General features: G+C 37.6%; 1 protein-coding gene across 1 annotated transcript in view; it reads left to right on the top strand.

Annotated features, from left to right (window-relative positions):
* TTLL8 (tubulin tyrosine ligase like 8) overlaps window positions 1–21,009 on the top strand; it is a gene marked incomplete at both ends in the record, with an annotated part of 31,044 nt that extends 10,035 nt beyond the window's left edge. Inside the window, 11 exons of the mRNA XM_081331944.1 lie at window positions 89–245; window positions 2,621–2,688; window positions 4,696–4,824; window positions 7,492–7,606; window positions 9,144–9,260; window positions 9,497–9,677; window positions 12,852–13,000; window positions 13,454–13,700; window positions 14,149–14,584; window positions 16,351–16,819; window positions 20,804–21,009. Of these exons, the coding sequence (XP_081188070.1) occupies window positions 89–245; window positions 2,621–2,688; window positions 4,696–4,824; window positions 7,492–7,606; window positions 9,144–9,260; window positions 9,497–9,677; window positions 12,852–13,000; window positions 13,454–13,700; window positions 14,149–14,584; window positions 16,351–16,819; window positions 20,804–21,009 (2,274 nt within the window). The remainder of the gene's footprint in view (window positions 1–88; window positions 246–2,620; window positions 2,689–4,695; window positions 4,825–7,491; window positions 7,607–9,143; window positions 9,261–9,496; window positions 9,678–12,851; window positions 13,001–13,453; window positions 13,701–14,148; window positions 14,585–16,350; window positions 16,820–20,803) is intronic.
* Between the last annotated feature and the right edge of the window lie 600 nt (window positions 21,010–21,609).

Genomic DNA, 21,609 nt, shown 5'->3' with positions numbered 1-21,609 from the left:
AGATGAAGAACATATCATTGCAGACATTTAGTTTGACTATTACTTTATGTTAACATTGGATCTGAAACCCATTTCTTTATGATTTCAGGAAAGGAGAATTTTTACCATCTGTGGTCCTTACCCAGTAATCCGCTCTTCTTTAAGAAAGAGAGGATGGGTAGAAAGAAAGAATATCCTTAAATTTGACATTCAGAACCATAAAGATGAAGGGAATGAAGCAGAATGTGACAACAGTGTTAACAATGGTAACAGATCTTTTAACCATGGTTTCTTTCTTGCTTTTTATTTGCTTAGAAATGTATAATAGTTGGCTTGAATGGGAAATAAGTTTTTCTACTCTACTTTTAGGGTTGGTAAACTTTAATGACAAACCATACTCAATGAGTAGTCCTTAATGGTACTACATCTGTATGGAGGAAAGTAAGCAGTGGGGTACCACAAGGTTCTGTCTTAGGCCCAGTACTCTTCAATGTTTTCATAAATGACTTTGATGAGGGAATAGAAGGGGATCTTATCAAATTTGCAGATGACCCTAACCTGGCAGGAATAGCCAATACCCCAGAATACTAACTCAGGATCAAAAAAGATCTTGACAGATTTGAACAATGGGCCCTGACAGACTTGAACAATAGGCGCTATCTAACAAAATGATATTTAATGTGGATAAAAGCAAGATCTTACACCTGGGCAGGAAAAACCAAAGGTACCAGTAGAGATTAGGTAAAACCTGGCTCAAAAACAGTAACTGTGAGAGGGACCCTGGAGTTGTAGTGGATGATCATTTAAACATGGAATTAAGGAAAAACTTCCTAACAGTGAGGACAATTAACCAGTGGAACAGCTTGACTTTAGACTTTGTGAGTGCTTCATCACTGGAGGTTTTTAAGAGGAGACTGGACACCACTTGTCTGAAACGATATAAGGACTCCTGCTTGAGCAGAGGGCTGGACTAGAAGACCTCCAAGGTCCCTTCCAGCTCCATTCTGATTGATTGATTAATGCAGATAATTCTCATGGATGTATGAATTATTTGAGATTTATATTATGTCCATATACTTTTTCAGATATATTTCTCTCTTTGTCCCAAGAAGCCAAAAAATTGCTAGTTTCTTATTTAGTGTTCTCCCTTGATGATAACTTTACCAATTGCGAGGTTATAGAATGCTCTTAATTGATCTGATTGGTGAAGAGGGAGAAGCACCAGTTCAAGGAATGTTGTGAATAAGTGCAACTGTTGTGAAATAAAAGGTTGGTTACGATCAGCTTAAGCCAGTGATGGCGAACCTTTTAGAGACCGAGTGCCCAAACTGCAACCCAAAACCCACTTATGTATCATCAGGTGCTGGGAGGGCATGGCCCATTGGGTGGGTGTGTCCAATTGGGTGGGCGTTGCCCATTGAGGTGGGCATGGCTACGGTGGTAATGGCAGACTGGGTGGGACTAAAAAGTTCAATCAATCCCAACTTTGTGAGATCTTTTTTTCCCCGTGAGAAGTTGAAATTGATTGAACCTTTTTTTTTTTGCACACGGTGGTGGAGGCCTAAAGCAAAAAGGTTTTATAAAACCCAGCTGAAGGCCTAGGACTGGGGCAATGGTGCATGTGTCCACAGAGAGGGCTCTGCGTGCCACCTGTGGCACACGTGCCATAGGTTCACCACCACGGGTTTAAGATATATAGACAATACACATTGTAAGCTGTTAGTGGAAATGTTTGTTTTTAACCATTTAGTTGTGTCTGACTCTTGGTGACTCTATAGGGAAGTGCTCTCCATGCTATCCTGTTAAGCACAGCTTCTTTCAATTGTTGTATGATCAACTTTGCTTCAGATTTGATGTTATCAAACCAGCGTGTTCTTTGCTTGCCTCTTATTCTTTGTCCACTAATCATTCCCAACATCATTGCCTTCTTCAATGAATTTGTATGCATAACATGGCCAAAGTAAATCAGACATAGACTTATGATTTTAGCTTCCAGTGATGTGTCTGGTTTTATACAATTTATTATCTCTCTGTTAGTTATTCTGGTATAGGCAGTAATTTATGCCAGCACTACAGTTCAAAATAGTGGGAATACATTTTATATTTTCCTTTAAACGAAGCCTACCACATCTGGGTTGCAAAAATTTAGACAATTATGTACTGCAACTGGATTCACATTTACTCCATCTCTTTGCTGCCATTTTTGGCTACAAATATCTACTAAATTTGATTTTCTCCTGCTCAACGTTAAAGCATGTAATAGCATTCCAATTGGTAAATTTGCCTTTTCATTTTGAAGTTAATGACAGTAAATGACATTGCTTTACAATATAAAACTGAATCTGGACACTAGGAAAAAGATTTGGTGTGTGTGTGTGTGTGTGGGGGGGTGACAACAAAATTCTGATTATACTATCTCATGACTTTATTTTTCTAATAACATTTTTGGAAATATTACTGAAGTGAGGCTTTTCATAGTTGGGATATAGCTTTCTTAACATTAAAAACATTTAACACGTATTTCAATGTTCTACTATAGACTAACCTTATTTGAATCTTACATAATTTTTAATCACAGCAATAATGTATTTTCAATATGCTTTGCTGCAGCCTATTTAACTTTTTATATTTTCTTTTTAAGAAAGCAAGACTGTATTGCATGAAGAAGAAAGTCATTCAAACAATTCAAATGACATCCATGATATAATGGTAAGCTTATAGAGATAATCATATTACAGTAAATTTTAGGATTTTTGTTGGTACAGAAAGTAGATTCTCAGCCCCATTAATCTATGTCACAGAAGAGAAAAAACAATATATATTTTGGTTTCACTCTAATTCATCATGGTAATCTAATTCAGTTCGCCAGCAAATCAAATATATTTTAGTGATTTCATCCTGACACTTTACATAGCTCCTATGGGCTACTTCAAATGAACAGTTCTTCGTATTTCTACAGAAAAGATGTTGGGTAGTTATTCTGCCTTTCCCTTGAAATGGATTTTTCAGTGTGGAAAAATGAGGGAAAAAGTAGAGGGAAAGATGATTCAGTAGGGATATTAATGGAAAATTACACTTTAGGACCTGTGAATAATTCTATTAATACTGTAAGGTAGAGCAATTGCTCAATAAAAGATTGGCTTGGAATTTTTTTCATGAGAATTAAACATTTTGAGACCACGTCATTACAACATTGTTAGCATCTGTAAAATCTACCACAGCTTTAAGATAAATACCTGAATCCTGTTCTACAGTTTTCCATGTAAGAGGGAACCATTGAATATCATGGATCCAATTGCACCAGATACAAAAATGCAAACAGAATTTTTATCTCTTCCTCACTTAAGTTTGATTTGTTTCACTGGCCTTATCTCTATCCAGTTCTGCACAGATAAAACAGGAATCTTTTTGGTTGAAATCATGCAGCAGTTACATACTTTATTTTGTCTCAGTAGACTAATATTTTTTCACAGCATCTAAGACACCAATATATGAGCCAGAAGTACAGTTATATTAATCATATGTTTAAATTTGCACATGCAAGTCATCTACTTTTTATTTTGGCAGAATCCTGATGTGAGATGTTTTCCCCAGCCAGATTGGAGGCTCCAATTTTCTGATAAAAATAATTCCATTCTCTTTTGTGTCTTAACAATGGTTAATTACTGTAAATTATATCTTTAAAGGTGAATTGAAGTCTTCATGGGATCTTCTGAGCTATATGTCTCTAATATAGTCCCATGTTCTGCAATTGGCCAGGACTCATGGATCATATGGAAATCCAATATAGTTTTATAAAAGACATTTCACACAACAGTAACATAGCCATCATTCCCATCTCCCATTTCTGCCAATAATGCATACATTATTGTCCTGGCTGCTAAGGATCTTCTTGAATTGATTAGTAGTTCTTCCTTGTCCCCACAAAAATGGACAACATCATCACCACCACCACTACTCTATTCCCGCAACCCTTTCGTTATCAAGTCTATTTTCAGTGAGGGTGGAGGCACCCACCTATTGTTGAGAGAGTAGTAGATTCATCAGAATGTCTTTCTGGATTGCCCTAAAATGCAACTCCTTACTCTGCAGTTCTAGAAACAAATACTAGCAAGTAACTGGACAGCATTTTCTCTGTACCATGATCTGAAGTGATTACTTTTTGAGTTCATTGGCTCAGCTTGAAAAACTCACAAAGGTTTGCCTACATCATAGGAACACAGGTTTCGCACAGTTGATGCATGTGAAAGGGACTAATGACTGATTACCTTTTATGAATGTATTCACCCTTTGATGAATAAGAGGGTTGTAAATTTAACAAAGAAATAAACTGGAGTTATTCTTAGATAATCATAATGTTTATAGCTTAGGAATCAATATGCACTGATTTGAAGGCCAAGTTCTACGGTGAATCTGACTCTAAACCTGATTTCAGTCCAGATCATATAAATTTTCCACTTTCCATGTGGTTTTTCTTGTAACCTGAATGTCTCTTTTCATTAATCTTCCACGCTTTATTGTTTTGTGTAACAATTAAAGCCTTGGATCATCATGGAACTTCTCGTTCCTTAATTACTGCACAAACAGGAATTCCTATAAAATGAAGTGGAGGTGTTGCTTCAATTTGTTCAATTCAGAGATGGGTTATCAAAAAGCATTGGATGAAGTGGATAATATTTTCCATGTGGAAACATAACACAATCTTCTTTGGGCCAGTCTAGATTGGTAAGAAATGAAGAAACATCTTTTTATTGGACTACTAAAAAGGATGCAGTTGATTACTACACTCTCCATAATGATCAAATGTTGAACCATTATTCAAAAACTGGCTCTTTTACAACCAAAGTAAGTACGTAAATAGTGACAACGATAACATATCAGTAAATGTTTAACACATGTTTTAGCTTAGTAAGGTTGATTCAGTTCCAGAGTAATGAAAGCACCCTTCCCAATAAATTCAATTAAATCCTAACTGATAGAATATTAAACTAGAGCAAGACTATGGAGCCATAGATTCTTAAAATGATATACAAATTAGTGTGACACTCTCATGAGCTGTGAAAATAACCATGAGGAAGAGGAGAAAGGTCTTTAGTTAAGGCAACAACCAGACAAGAGAACTCCCAGCCCAAAGCACAAATGTACTTGAGATAGCACCTCAAACTGGTCCCTCTATAGGTCTCTTTAGGATAAAAGCAGGAAGGGAACACAACTTTCAGGGTTGCAAGATTCAGTTTTAACCCTATAGTAAAAGTTGTTTTATTATTCATGAATTAGCTGTACAAGATTGGTTTCCCTTGCACAGTTGGTAGACACCCTCACGCACCTAAATAAATCTAATGTCATTGGTGTAAGGATTAGGCCCTATCCAACAAAATGAAATTTAATGTTAGGGTTAGGGTTAGGGAGGGTTGGGAAGAGGGGAGGGGGTTGGGAAGGGTTTGGTTTTGTTAAAGATAAAATGTACTGTAAAACTTTTCAATAAAAAAAAAGAAATTTAATGTAGAGAAAAGCAAGGTTTTACAAGGTTTTAAACAAGAAAAAGCAAATGTACAAATACAGACCAGGTGAAACCTGGTTCAAAAGCAATAACTGTGAGAGGGATCTTCGAGTACTAGTGGACAATCACTTAAATATCAGCCAGCAATGTGCCACAGCAGCCAAAAAAGCTAATGGAATCCTTGGTTGCATAAACAGAGGGATAGACTCAAGATCACATGAAGTATTACTACCACTTTATAAAAAAAATAGTAAGACCTCATCTGGAATACTGCATCCAGTTTTGGTCACCACATTATAAAAAAGATGTTGAGTGAAGAGTAAAGCAACGAAGATGTTTAGGGGCCTGGAGACTAAAATATATGAAGAATGGTTGCAGGAATTGGGTAAGGCTAGTCTAGAGAAAAAGAAGGACTGGGGTGACGTGATAGCAGTGTTCCAATATTTGAGGGGCTGCCACAAAAAGAGAGTCAGCCTATTTTCCAAAGCACCAGAAGGCAAGACAAGAAACAATGGATGGAAACTAATCAAGCAGAGAAGCAACCTAGAACTAAGGAGAACTTTCCTAACAGTGAGAACAATTAACCAGTGGAATAGCTTGCCTTCAGAAGTTGTGGGTGCTTCATCCCTGGAGGCTTTTATATTTCACTAGGTTAAATAGGTATAGAAAAAATTGACAGCCTTTCTCCCTATAAATTGCATATGACTCCTCAAGAGTTGGGTTTGAAGTTATGCATTATTGGAAAGTCTTTCAAAAAATCATTTATTTATTTATGAGCAATCTTACTGACTGATAGTATTTTTGTTTTGATGAACATAATTTCTACCATGTTGTCCATCAAACCAAAATGGAGTAACTCAACTATCTGATGTTGATTGTTGATCATCAGCACTGATGATCATCAGCACTGATGACGTTATCTACTTGGATAATGGAACATTTGCAAAAAAACATCCAAGCTCAGAGAGCACGACGGACTCCATGTTTTAATACTGTTACATATACTCAAGTTCCTTAAAGCACTTTATGCACAATAAAATTAAAAAAGCACTTTACAAAATATGCTATGCAATAAAATGAATTGTACTGTATTTATTTATTTGCAACTATAAGTTTTACATATAAAGCTACAATGATCACATCAGTTCCATGTATTCCTTCTAGTGTTAACAGCACTACTTGTTTTTCATATCTTCCTTGCAGCCATTGCAAACATTGTAACTATAAAATGAATTAAAATATATTACACATGTGCACACGCATACGTGCAGAGAGAGAAAAAGAGAGAGAGAGAGCACATAAAAAAGAGGGGAGGAAAGAAAAACAAAAGCAGAAGCCAAGTTCATCCAGAAAAGTTCTAAAATGAAAAGACAAGGCTTCTTTAACAATATCTAGAGGATGTAACAGAGGCATTTAACAGATTTCAGGGATTGTAGAGTATGGATGCCAGCACAAGAAAACTTGCCCATGATCAATCACTAGATAGTCCTTGAGACATAATAAGCAAAACCTCCATTGACAATTTCAGATATCTACCCTGTTTGTAATTAAGAAGGTGGTACTAGTCCCATGACTTCTTTTTTTATTTTATATATATTAAAAAACCCTTGACTCTGGCTCAACAACTAATTGTCAATAGGACAGATACTTCAACAGATGTGGGATATGAACAGATGTGGATTATGAATAGTGATATGACTGTTGGATGCTGATTCAGCTGACCAAGCACAAGGATAGTTCCAATAAAATGCTTACAATAAACTGTTTCCCAACTTTGGCAGCTTTCAGATGTGTGGATTTCAGTTCCCAGAATTCCCCAGCTAGCCAGGGGAACATATCTTAAGTCACACATCTTAAAGTTGCCAAGATTGAGAAGCACTGAACAAAGCATTATTAAGTACATGAAGAACTTTGGTTGGTATACTAACTACACTTATTCCTGGGTACAGCTAGTTTGCTATTATCCATAAAAGCACTGATAATATATATATATATATACATATTATTTATAGATAGGACTCTGTTTGCACATGAGGAATTTGCCATGGTATGTGTCAGTGAACCCAAACAGTTTCTTTCCTCGGTGTTATGCCATCTGTTTAGATGATGACAAATCTGCTTTTATCGGTGAGTTATTTTAAATTTCCTTCATTTTAGCCCTGAAAACCTGCCAGTGGAAGAGGTTTTATTGTTGTGGCTGGCAACAAGCAACTAAAATCTATAACAATTCTATAGCAATGCATGCATTTATTGAGCACTTATTCCAATCCAATGGAAATTAGGGAAATGTCCATGTTGATAAATCAGCACTACAATCTTAGTTACATTTATTTGGAAATCATATCCATTGAGAGGAATAGAACTTTTCAATGTGTGTTAAAATTGCAGCTCTCCTGACATTTATTGTCTTGAAGAAGGAATGTTTTATAAGCTCACTTACAACTATGTAATATTTTTCCTTTCTGCAGATGATTTAGGAATTCTCATAGACCAATTTAAGAAAACAGTTTATTTTCTTACAGGATTATGCAATCTCTTGACTTGTCCTAAACTTTTTAAATCTGAGATTACATTTTTTGTGCACAATTTTGTACTTGACTATATCACTATCGCAAAGGTCTCCAATTGTTTGATAGTCAAGTGTTATAATGAGCTCCTGTTTTCCATGGCTGCATCCATCTTTTTCTTCTGCAAAAAACCTGCAAAATAGAATAGCAAGAAAATTATTTGGCAGATTTGGAATGAAGGATGTGTAATACAGACAATGGAAAACTTGTCTATGTTGAAGATGGCTGTGCTTCTTCTTTTCTTGACTGCTTGTGATCAGAACCAATCTGAGGAATGGCCAGAAGGACCTCAAAGTCAAATTTTAGGTTTTTGAATGTATGACTTACTTGTTATCACTTTTAATTTTAATTCTGGCCATACTCAGGAACCGAGGGTCTGTGGAAATATCTGAATAGACTGAATAGGATCTACTTACAATGTACTATTTCTAGCAGACTTGCAAGTTAACCCCTTTCTCCTAAATTATTATTCATTTTAATAATGATTTAATATTAACTTTCATATTCTTAATCTTATTAGTTTTAGGGAATAAAAGTTGTATGACAATATTAGGCCTACAATTTTACAAAAACAGATTGTACTCTAGAGTTTTTGCACTGGCACTAAATTGTTAGTTGTGTTACTCCAGACAACTCTTATTCTTGTCTTTGAAAAGAAACTCCCCCCACAAGACTACAGTATTTTAATATTCACAGTTAGTGGTGGGATTCAGCCAGTTTGCACCACTTCGGCAGAACCGGTAGCTAATTTTTTGTTGCCCAGGCCCAGAATGGATTTCTGGAAGCCGAATCCACACAGAGAACTAGTTGTTCACATATTTGAATCCCACCACTGTTCACAGTGTACTAAGATCCCCTCCTAATGATATACATCAAGACTGAACTATATCAGTTGGCAGAGTGATTAGAGAGAAAAAGCATCTGGAGATGTTTCCAAATCATTTCATACTTGTAGCCATGACTTATTTTCTCTTAAACTGCAGTCTAATAATGGTTCTGGATGGATTTAATGATGTTTTCACCATATGCTTATAGTTCTGCTCTCTGCTTTATCATTTAGACAATTTGCTGCTTAAAAGAAATGTCATGTATTTCAGATGACTTCAGAAAAACAGCAGCCTTCTGCATAATTAAATGGGTTGTCAATTTGCATATTTCTGATGATTGGTCGTCTAAAGAAAACAGTGATAAAGAAGATGCCATTAAGATTAAAGGTATTTTTTACTATTGTGGCTGTTTCTACAGTTGAATAAATGTCCATTTGTGACAGCATCAATTTGCCTTTTTATTTTCAACGTTGTTTTAAATAAAATCTACCAAACGTATTTTCTCTTGCAAATTTTGAACTGTATAAATGTTACAGGGACCTTACAAAGAAGCCTTGAGGAGAAATAGATTGAACTGCATACAGAGTGCCATTATTGATAAGCATTTTGCCTTGATTTCCTAGATTATGAGTTAAAGAAAGTTAAGGAGCTACCTGGAGAACTTGTAGAAATGGCATGCAAAATATGTGAAACCTACCTTGAACAATTTGAACATGAAGACATTGATGCACAGACAGATAATGTTCCAGTACTTTCAGAAACACAATGGAATCAGTTCATTGATCACTACTATTCTCTCATTCAGTAAGTGTTGTTGTCTGTTAACTGAAAATTATCAAAAACTTTATATTTATCTTGGTTCTTAATTTTATAAGTCTTTCTTTGTGGAAACTAATTTCACACATGCAAATATGTAAGAGATTGCTAGTCAAAACCCAGCAGAAATTTTATCTCCTTCATCTAGTAAGTTTTCCTTAGGTGTCTGAGGACTTGAAAAGAAAAAAAAGAAAAGAAATTTATAAGCATCATGCATCATGTTTCCAATCAGTTGAGGAAAAAGGGTTTTCAGTAGAAGAGAACATATGTGGCTCAGGGTTGAACTATGAAGTCCTTGGTGCTCTCTGAACTTGATTGTTTGCTTGCAGACATTTCATTACTTAACTAGGTAACATCACCAGTGCTGATTACAGTGCTGGTTGGGTAATGAAATGTCTACAAGCAAACAACCACATTTGGAAAGCACCAAGGACTCCACAAAAAAGGGTTTCACACAATGAATTTCCTCTCTGTGCATACAATTGTGTATCAATGTATAAATTGTTGTAAATAAAGAATATAAAAAAGTAGAACTGGGAAGGTTTGAAGAACTGTTAAGAAGGGACTTTCACAAGAGATTACTGTACATCAGGGGTGTCAAACTCAATTTCATTGAGGGCTGCATCAGCATTGCGGTTGCCCTCAGGGGGCCGGGTGGGTATGGTCTGGGTAGGCGTGGTCTACTGGGTGGGCGTGGCTAGAGTGCGTATGGCCTACTGGGTGGGCATGGCCAGCTCTACATCATTGCATCAAGGGTGCCTATGGGGGCCTGGGCAGGAGTGGGACAGATCTGGGGGTCTCTGGCAGAAGGAGGGTCTCTGGGCCAGGGCTAAGGCAGAGAGGGCCTCCTCAGGGTGCCACCGGTCAAAGAATGTCTACTGGTGGCCCCCAGGGGGAGGGCGTTCTCTGTGGGCGCACCGGATTTATGGAACCATCTTCCGGTCGAGCTCCGGATGGCGCCTGACCTCTGCTCCTTCCGGCGTGATCTCAAAACCTACCTTTTTGAACAAGCTGGCCTGGCCTGATGGGATGGGGTTGGGTTTTATAAATCTGTTTTAACTTTTTTAATGTGTACTAACTTATTCATGGGCATTGTTGTTTAATCGTTTTTAATTTTTGTATCTTGTTTTTTAATATGTATTGCCCTGAGTCCTTCGGGAGAAGGGCGGTATACAAATTAAATTAATAAATAATAATAATAAGGCAGTGGGGGCCGTTCCCTCACTGTTTCCAGGATAGCTTCGTGGGCCACATGAAACCACTTCGCGGGCCGGATCTGGCCCCCGGGCCTTGTGTTTGACATGTCTGCTGTACACAGTCCCGAGATTGGAGGAAGTGTAAAAAAGCAATTCAAAACAATCTTGTTTTGATTTGTTTGGTATAGGGTGGGACAGAAGGAAGCTTGAATTTCAAGAATCTGTTATCATACCCAACAACAATAAGGTAGCATTTTTGGGATCTCTGTGGTGTTCATTTCTTGACCTGGGCTTCTTGAATGGCTGACAAGCAGAGATAAATGTTAAGCAAGTATAGTGCATAAGACAATACCATCTCAGACTCCCAAAATGTCTCTATAGCTCACATGGAACTATGCAACAAGAGTATTACATGTGCAAAAGTAGACTCAGTACTACCCACAATGGAGAAATGGTGAAAACAATGGAACTTACAGAAATGGCCAAACTAACTTCTTTCTTTTTTCATAAAAGTTTTATTAATTTTTTAAAATTATAATCTTTAGTGCTTAATAAACAACATGTTGTCTGGTTCAAAAATTTAACATTAACTTTTTCAATATAAATCTGTTCAATACTACACAATCCAGTATTTTTTCCCCTGATCCTCCTTTCTTCTCTATATTTTTTCCATTTTCCCTTCATTACACCATTACAATTTTTGGTACTGTTAATGAGCATCTTAATCATATTTTACTAATATACAAATAATAATATCAATTCATAAATCAATAGAGTCAATTCATTAATCAATATCCTGTTTTTCGTGCACTTGTTAAAGTTTGATTTCCCATCAGTATTTGAAATATCCTTATCAGTTATGATTTTCTCAATATTAATTACATTTATATAGCTGAAAATTTTATTCAAATCAATCCTCTTCATATTTCCCATACCAAAAAAGAGAAAAAAAGCTATCTTAATTCTAAATCATATCTTTCATTGTAAAAGTCTAATTATATCTAAAAGTCTTCCATTATTTTAATCTTATTCAAAAGAATATTTAAACATATAATGCCCCCTCTAGAAGGTCAAGTCTTCTGTTTTTAAAATCTGACTCTCCCTTTCTTTCTTTGCCAAGTTGCTTTCCAAGCCAGAGCAATTACATGGCCCAGGAATTTTTTTCCTATTTTTGTGAAAATTGCTTGGCATAAGAAAAACAATTTGGGTACGGTATTTTTACGGGGGAATTCCAGAAATTTAATATAAATTCCATTTATATTCCTTAAACAACTCCCAGTTCCTTTCTCCCTCCATTTCTCATTTCATTTCCTGTCTTTCAAGTTGTGACACTTCCCTAGCAGCTCTATATACCCTTTTTAAAAATCTTTTTCTTTTCCATCTGATATATTTTGCAGACCTAACGGGTAAAAGATCTTTTGCATTTTCGTTGTTATAACTAAGTCTTGCAGTTCTTTTATATCTTCCATCTCTAAATCCATTTCCTCTGTTTCGTCTTCTGATTTCTGGATTATTTGTTCATACTTTGTAGTCGTTATCACGGAGCTTTCTAGTTGTAGATTTAATTTAGAGATTTGCTCATTTATATTGTCTAAATTATTTTTAGTCTCATGATTTATTTTATGTTCTCTTTGCATTCAACAATCATTTGGTGAATTAGTTGTAACATAGAATATATTTCTTTCTGAAAAGTGTTTGTTTTTTCTCCTGCCTTTCCACAATAGACTTTTCATGAGAAGCTTTCAAAATTGCTCACTTTCCCTAGAAATAGGGGGACCAACAACTTTAATGTGTATCTGAGCTACTTTGACATCGACTTGTTTTCCCAAAGGGATCCTGGACTTAAAGTTATATTCTAATTTTCTTTCTTTAAAATGTCATGCTGTACTCCAAATAATCTGTAATTGTAATAATTCTGAATACAAATTTATTACATGGTTGGTTTAATTCTCTTGTTTGCTTCCAGTGAAGGTGCAGTTATTTGTAATGCAGACAGTTATTTTATTCAGTGTCAAAATATTTTGCACAAAATTAGGCTAGTTAACCCACAGCAAGAGATTGATGGTCTTCACAACATCTGGATCATTAAGCCTGGAGCAAAATCCCGTGGCAGAGGTAGGATTATAAAAAAATACTATTATTATTAAAGATTATTAAAAATCCTAATTTTTTGTGGAGCCATGTATTGAGAATAATGTTATACCTTAAAATCAAGAAGTTGTGAAACCAATGAGAAATTACCAAAGAAATTAATGTAATATTCATAATGCTACCTACTTTGATAATGAAACGTTCAAAGAAGAAACCAAGATCAGCAAACATCAAAATCCCAACAAAAAAGTAAATGCCATTGTGTCCAAATCTATACTCCTAATAACACACATTATTACAAGATTTTCCATTTCAGGTTTGATAAAGAGCATCACAATTTTTAGTATTAAACTTTCGATTGAAAGTACCAAGTAGCAGTGATTAGGCAGCACAATGCTTGTGAATAATATGCAATATTCTTATCAATGCTGGTGTATCCTGATGCCCCAAAGATAATTCTCCTATCTTTTTCTCTAGAAATAGTATGCAAAAATCGACTGGATGAAATATTGAAACTAGTTGAACCAACTGATCAATTTCCAATTAAAGATCATAAGTGGGTTGTCCAAAAGTATATAGAGAAACCACTCCTCATTTATGATACAAAATTTGATATTAGGCAGTGGTTTCTTGTAACAGATTGGAACCCATTGACTATATGGTTCTACAAAGAAAGCTATCTGAGATTTTCAACTCAACGGTTTTCCTTAGAAAATCTTCACAGGTAACCAAGATTATACTTCTAATTTTGATTGTATGATATGTGATTATGTGTATGGATAATATCCTATAGAAGAATTTATGTCAGGTAAATAATTATTTATTTAAAATATTTATATGGCTGCCCATTAAAAACAAAAACCTGGTGCCAGATCAGACTTTTACTGTCTGATTATCTAGTCTTCTCTTAGCTTTTGGGGGCAAAACATTTGTATTTCTTTAATGTTACATTAGATCACAGAATAATTTCAATATAATCATGATTATTTTTAAAATGATGCTGAATTACAAGTAGTCCCTTCTGGTTAGTACTTATATATTTTTTTCACAGTAAGAGGGAAAAAAGTAAGTTCAATGGATCATTCTTACACTTTCCCACTGGTATTTATGTCCATATTTTATACTTGGTATAATCTCTACACAGGACTAATTGGTCCCTTTAATTTCTACAGCTCCGTTCATATTTGTAATAATTTCGTCCAGAAAAATTACAAAAATGCATCAGATCGTAGTTCTCAGTTGCCATATCACAACATGTGGTCCAGTAGCAAATTCCAAGAGTATTTGCAGAAGAGAGGCCTTGGCCATGTTTGGTGCAACATCATCTATCCATCTATGAAAAAAATCTTAATATATGTAATAAAGATGGCTCAGGAGCAAGTGGAACCACGAAGGAGCAGTTTTGAACTGTATGGAGCGGATTTCATTCTTGGCAGTGATTTCAAACCTTGGTTGATTGAAATCAACAGTAGCCCAACTATGCATCCTTCTACTCCGATTACAATGGACCTTTGTGCTAAAGTGCAAGATGACACAATCAAAGTTGTGCTTGACAAGAAGCTTGACAAAAATTGTGAAACTGGAAATTTTGAACTTCTGTGGAGACAAGTAAGTAGTGTTTCATTTTGTTCCACAGCTGAATAGTATACAAAACAGTTCAATTATAACTACTGTACATCTAACTATGGTTAGAGTAATTGGAACCATGGTTTCAGAATATGAATAATAATGGAGAAATATCAAATTCTACTTCCAGGAAAAGGTCCTCTCTTCATGCAAATAATGTTTTAGTAAGTTTGAAAGCATTTTGACATAGTGCTGGTTTAGTGTAGGAACTATACTATTTTATTTCCCTGGGTGTCTTTAATAGCTTCTAAAGGCAATGGTTTATCTTTTTTAGGCTTGCTAATATAAAGTCAAACATTCTTTGTTGCTATTCTTAGCATTTGTTACATGGGGTTGCAGGTTCCAATTGCTTTTGCCTCATGCTTGCTGAGTTGTAGCAAAGTGATCAATGCACGATATAACAAGAGGCTCTACTCATCAGTCAGCTTGTCACAAACCTCGATGCCAGTTAGGGCTAAGAGGAAGTGGCTGGCCCACAATCATTTAGCTGATTCCCATGTCTAAAGGAAAACAAGAACCTGGATTTTCCCATTCCTATTGCCTAACTACAGGTAATCCTCGACTTACGATCACAATTGAGCCTAAAGTTTCTGTTGCTAAGTGAGACATTTGTTAAGTGAATGTTGTCCCAATTTACATGTTAAGTTAGTAACATGGTTGTTAAGTGTATCTGACTTCCCCATTGACTTTGCTTGTCAGAAGGTCACAAAAGGTGATGACTGACCCTGGGGCATAGTAACTGTGATAAATATTAACCAGTTGCCAAGTATCTGAATTTTGATTATGCGACCATGGGGATGCTGAAAAATGGTCATAAGTTACTTTTTTCAGTGCCGTTATAACTTTGAACAGCTACTAAATGAACTGTTGTGCCATAAGTCAAGGACTACCTGTATTCCATTATGCTAGCTTTCATAAATTTAAACTATGAAAATGCATTACATTGTGTGTAGCTCTCCTTTTGTTTTTAGTGAACTTTTCATTGCTCATTTATTTCTGAAAACTCCTCTGAAATGTAAATGCAACCCCCTCCCAAAATAATAATTGGCTCTTTTTTGATGGTCCTACCAAACGTGGTTGTGGAAAATTTTTGAAAAGAAGAGGTGGTGAGGAGAGAGAGAGTTTAAACTTCCCTTTTGCATGAGGTGGCCTCAGACAGGTTTAGGCATTTGCATGCTTGTACCAGTCAGGCACTGAATCAGCACAATCAAATGAAGGTTAATACATAATCTTGGAAAGGAATGATAGCTCTGAATACTTCTTTGGAAATAAATTTAGAAATATAAAATGAAATTATTTCTAAATAAAATTTTATGTAGAAATAAAAAAATGCGGCATAGTGGTTAGGGAGTTGGCCTAAAAAACAGGAGAATGTAAATTCTAGTCCCGCCTCAAGCATGGAAAATTGGCTCGGTAAGGTTGGACCACTCATTCTCTCAGCCCAATTCACCTTAAAGAGCTATTGTGGAGAAAATAGGGAAGAAATGCTGATATATTTACCACCTTGAGTTATATATGAAAAAAAAGAATAAGAATCCAAAAAAAAAAGAGACTGGAAAAATAAACTGGATGTTCAACAGATATCTAGAGGAGTCATAATTATTTTTAGATGGGAACTAACAGGCCTTTTCCATTTCTCCATTAATCCACAACTCAGAGAATAAGCATCTCTTAACTAATACCTATTTTATTAAGACAAAATTATAAAACTAGTGATGAAACATTGGCTTTGTTTTTTTATTCTGTAGCCCATATTGGATATGCCACCATTTAATTCTACAGACCTCGTTGTGGAAGGAATCGGTGTTAAGAAACTGAAAAAGCACATGGTCATCAGTAACTTTAATTTTGCTGAACCCCTGTTGAACATAGTGCAGCCTTCAACTAATCAGGAAAGTAAAGGAGATTCAGTTCCATCTATCAACGAAAAGCAAAACATAAAAGTAAAACATGGAAATAGCACTCTTTGCACCTTGCCAAAGACCCTTGAGAAGACGTCTGAAAAAAGCACTAAAGTAAAGTCAACTAACAAAAAGCACATCAGAATCATAGACTTCCCTCACATAACTATTCTCCAAGAAGCAGCAATCATGCCTGATAAAAAAAAGACCAAGGCAATTAAAGAACCCAGACAACAGACTGGAAATCAAGCAGCCACCAGCTTTCCCAATTCAAATTCATTAGACTGGGCATTACTTCAGCCCTCTAAAAATACAGGTAAAATAAATATATAAATCATACACAGACACACACAGACACATAAACTATTTCGATTTCATTCAAATAATTTTGATAAATTTCCCAGTTCTCCCTCTTAGTAAACCACTTTGGTATTGCCAAGATATTTGCACATTTGTGTCCACATAAGTCATCAGGAGTCAAGCTTGACTCAAAGGCAATTTAACCTCAAACCTCCGGACACAAATCTTTAGTTTAGGTCAGGGGTAGGCAACCTTGGCTCTTTTATGACTCGTGGACTTCAACTCCCAGAATTCCTGAGCCAGCATAGCATAGCTGGCTCAGGAATTCTGGGAGTTGAAGTCCACGAGTCATAAAAGAGCCAAGGTTGCCTACCCCTGGTTTAGGTGATATATATTGTCATGGGGCAGAGGTTAAGCATTGTGTTCTCTGTGCCACATTTCCCTTCTCTAAATTTTCCTGACTGCACTAAGAAACATGGAGACATCATGTAAGTTCTGCTGTGAAGCAACTGTCTCCTGGATTGCATTCTCAGATGGTGAAGGTGGGAAATCTCCTTTCCCATCCTTACATTTCCAATTTGACTGAAACTCTTTGGTGTTTCTTTTCTTAAAAAATATCCTATCTCCAAAATCTCCCAAAATTGCATCTGTTTTGTTGAAGAATTGTACCCCTAAAAATTTAAATAAAGAAGGGCATTCATAGCTAACTCAGGAAACCTCTTATAAAGACAAAGCATTCCTCTTAATGGAGAAATGGTTCTTAAGGGAATTGCCAGGTGGGGATAATCCCCACTTTCTAGTTTATTGAAGATCGGGATTGATCGCGGAGGGGAGGAGCGGGGGTCGGTCGCCCCCGGGGCTCCAGGGCAAGTCGTGGGAATGCCTATTCCCACGTTAGGGAATGGCAGCAGGTGCAGGAACAGAGGGCCGTATCGATCTCAGGGAAGGCCTCTCCGCTACTTGCAAGCGGTGAGGCGTTCCGACCCTCTTGTTCTGCCCCGAGGTCCCGGGAGTGAGGATGTGCAGCCTCCTGAGCTCCGGCTGGTGTACTTGAATGCCAGGTCTGTCGTTAATAAAGCTCCTCTCGTCCGTGACTTGGTCGAGGGTGAGCAGGCGGACCTGGCTTGCATCACGGAGACTTGGTTGGGCCCAGAGGGCGGTATTCCTCTGGCTGATCTTTGCCCACCAGGTTTCCGGGTGCTACACCGGCCTCGGGCTCAGGGTAGGGGTGGGGGAGTGGCTGTTGTTATGAGGGAGACCTTAGCTCCGCGGGAGGCCACCGTTCCGCAGATAGTCGGGTGTGAGTCTCTCTTCTTGAGATGCGGCCCTGGTGCGCAGTTGGGCTTGCTGCTGGTGTACCTTTCACCTAGTCACGCAGCATCAGCCCTGCCTGAGCTTCTCGATGTCCTCTCTGGGTTGGTGGTTGAGTTCCCGAAACTTATAGTTTTGGGGGACTTCAATCTACCATCTCTGGGAGGATCATCTGAGTTGGCTCGGGAGTTCATGGCTTCCATGAAGGCCATGGACCTGACACAAGTAATTTCAGGACCGACTCATGAGGGAGGCCACACCCTTGACCTAGTTTTCTTATCTGGTCGGTGGTTAGATGATCTTGGTGGGGGCTCCCCAATTATTATGCCCCTGTCATGGACCGATCATCATCTCCTGCGGCTGGTCTTCCGTTTTGCCACCCCCCGCCGTGGGTGTGTGGAACCAGTTAGATGGTACCGCCCCAGACGCTTAATGGATTCCGCGAGGTTCCAGGCAGCGCTGGGGTCCCCACCTGCCTCCCCCACTCACAGCTCGGCGGATGCCTTAGTGGAAGCTTGGGAAAGGGCAGCCACTGAGGCTCTTGACCGAGTTGTACCCTTGCAGCCCCTGACCCGATGCAGATCCCGTCGAGCTCCATGGTTCTCCGCGGAGCTCCGGGAGATGAAGCGCCGGAGACGGGGCCTAGAGAGCGGTTGGAGGTCCAGCCGATCCGAATCCGACCGATTGCGACTAAGAACCCATATTAGGTCTTATCTCGCTGCGATAAGGGTGGCGAGGTCTAATCACTTCGCTACCCTTATCGCGTCTGCGGATAATCGCCCGGCCGCTCTGTTTAGGGTGACTCGCTCCCTCCTTAATCAGGAGGTGAGGGAGGAACCCTTGCAGGGTCGTGCCGAGGAGTTTAACAATTATCTGTCGGACAAAATCGCTCGGATTCGGACCAGTCTGGACTCTGACTGGGCAGAGTCTGACGATCAGGACGCGGGTGGTCTTGTCGATATCACTTGGGAGGAGTTTGATTCTGTGACTCCGGAGGAAGTGGACAGGATTATGGGGAGACTGAGCTCCACCACATGTTTATTGGACCCGTGCCCTTCCTGGCTGGTTTATGCAGCCCGGGAGAGGACACGCAGCTGGTTCCAGGCAGTTATATCAGCTTCTTTGAGTGAGGGTAGCTTCCCTGCCGTCTTGAAAGAGGCGGTGGTGAGGCCCCTCCTCAAGAAACCTGCCTTGGACCCAGCTGTATTGAATTCTAATTTAATGTAAATTTTAAACCTTTTCCCCACATATTCTCCCTTTGTTCAAGCTGTATATTATATCCAAAATTCCTTGCCCATTGAATCATACAATGCTTTACATATTCACTTTCCAAATTCAAATTCAATAATGTTTTATAGACCTTAGCAATAATATATTCATCACTACCACACATAGGATTTTCAATTCATTTTTAACAAAAATAAAAACCATAAGTCTTTTTGTCTAATTTAAATCTTTCATTGTAAATATGTAAACCAGTGGCAGACATGTCCTTCTGTTTGTAGCTCTTCCTTAGACCTGAGAATAGGATCATCAAAATTAAAAAATATTACTTTACCATAAGTCCACCAGTCTAGCTTTGGCACCATTTCTTTTCTAAAAAAAACCTTCCTGGGGGGACACCCAAAGAAGCATCTTCATAAAAAACCTTGTTTTATATTTATTCCAGACTCTTAGAATGGCACGTTTAACAAATTAGTTGTTGAAATCAACGTTTACTTTAACTTTGTCATACCATTAATAACAGCGCCATCCAAATCTTAATTCAGGATCTTCTAAATCAAGTAGCCTCTTATTCTGGAGGTTCACCCACTCTTTTAGCCAGACTAAACAACAAGTATTGGAATACAGTTTCAGATCTGGTAAACCCAAACCCCCTCTTTCCTTAACATCTTGCAGTAGTTTATATCTGATTCTTGGCTTTTTCCCTTGCCATATAAACTTAGGACTAGTGTCTATCGATAAAAGAGGATAAAAAATCCCCTTAGGCTTTCAAAATAATAACAAAGAGAGGATGAAGGATGAACAGCTTCATATGAACCATGAGTAACACCATGTAATGATTAAGCATGTAGTCCTCAATTTACAACCACAATTAAGTTCAAAATTTCTGTTTCTAAGAGAGATTTGTTAACTGAATTTTGCCCCGTTTTATGACCTTCCTTGTCACAATTGTTAAGTGAATCCTGGCAGTTGTTATGTTAGTAACACAGTGGTTAAGTGAAACTGGCTTCCCCAGTGATTTTGCTTGTCAGAAGGTCACAAAAGGTTACCCCAGGGGCATAGTAACTATGATAAATATGAACCAGTTGCCAAGCATCTGAATTTTGATCATGTGACCATGTGGATGCTGCAATGGTTGTAAGAGTGAAAAATGGTCATATGTTACTTTTTTCAGTGCTGTTGTAAATTCTACTAAATGAACTGTTGTAAGTTGAGGGCTATCTGTATATGCTTGTTGGGGAAATAATTAAAGAGGTAACATCTAAAGCTTGGAAATTGTTGGAAGCCCAACTTCTAATAGTTAGAGAAAGTTTTATGTGTATTTCATTTAAGAGTCCAAATACCCTTGACCCAAAGACCACTTCTTTTTGTTTTACTTTTTATTTTGTAGAAACACCTTAAGTGTGACACAGAAAGCTATGTGATTCCGTGTTGATAGGAATTATTGTTTACTCTCTATTTAAAGGTCTACGGAACGAAACCAAGAAGACTCCATGCCTAGTTTGTGGAGATGGTTTCCAGTTGGAGAAAACTTGTAAATGCTGCAGCTCTTTTTGTGCAACTGTATTACAAGGAGGTTCATACTTACCTATGAGTCCGTGTTCTGCTCCTGAAAAGATGGCAAAGACCAGGGTGGCTGCTCCATATTATGGGTTTCCAAAATACTTTTGACTCTATTCAATGTGCCTTGAGATAGTGTTTTTTTTACAACCAATTCCCTAAAAGATAAAACAGAGCTCAAGAACCATCCTTGTATTTTAAAAAAGTCCTCGTAAAAAACCCCCCAAACCCTGTGCAATTCTGTGATAGGAATTTGACAAAATTTTGTTATTGGTATAAATCTTACCATTCAACATTTATGGGCAGCATAACAGCATATCAGCCTTATCAGTATTTGGATGGACATATTTAAATAGGAAAAGTTTCTTCTAGAAAGGTGATTAGCACCAGGGAAGTATTGGATTTTATAGACAGAACTGATTTTTAGGATTCTTCCAAAGTGTAGCCTTATCCCAATTGATGCCTGTGTGTCAATTGGCTAGAAATAAAGTCAGCTTTTCAGATTTCGGTCCCTTTGTCCATTCTGGCTATTGTGATGCCCAGTGTTCTTTCTGGACCATTTTCACCATGGCTCCTGATTGGTGGATTACTCTTCTTTATCATCCCTTTTGAGGAAAAAAGGAAGGAAGGAAGGCAATGGACACTACATACCCATGTTACTTTGTAGTCATATGGAGTGGAGAGATTTATTTATTGTAGGCAAATCAGACA

This window comes from Vipera berus, assembly GCF_964194415.1.
Source record: "Vipera berus genome assembly, chromosome: 6".
In the NCBI taxonomy this organism is placed as follows: domain Eukaryota; kingdom Metazoa; phylum Chordata; class Lepidosauria; order Squamata; family Viperidae; genus Vipera; species Vipera berus.
Note: the sequence above shows the minus strand (reverse complement) of the source record. Positions and strands in the feature narration are given on the sequence as shown.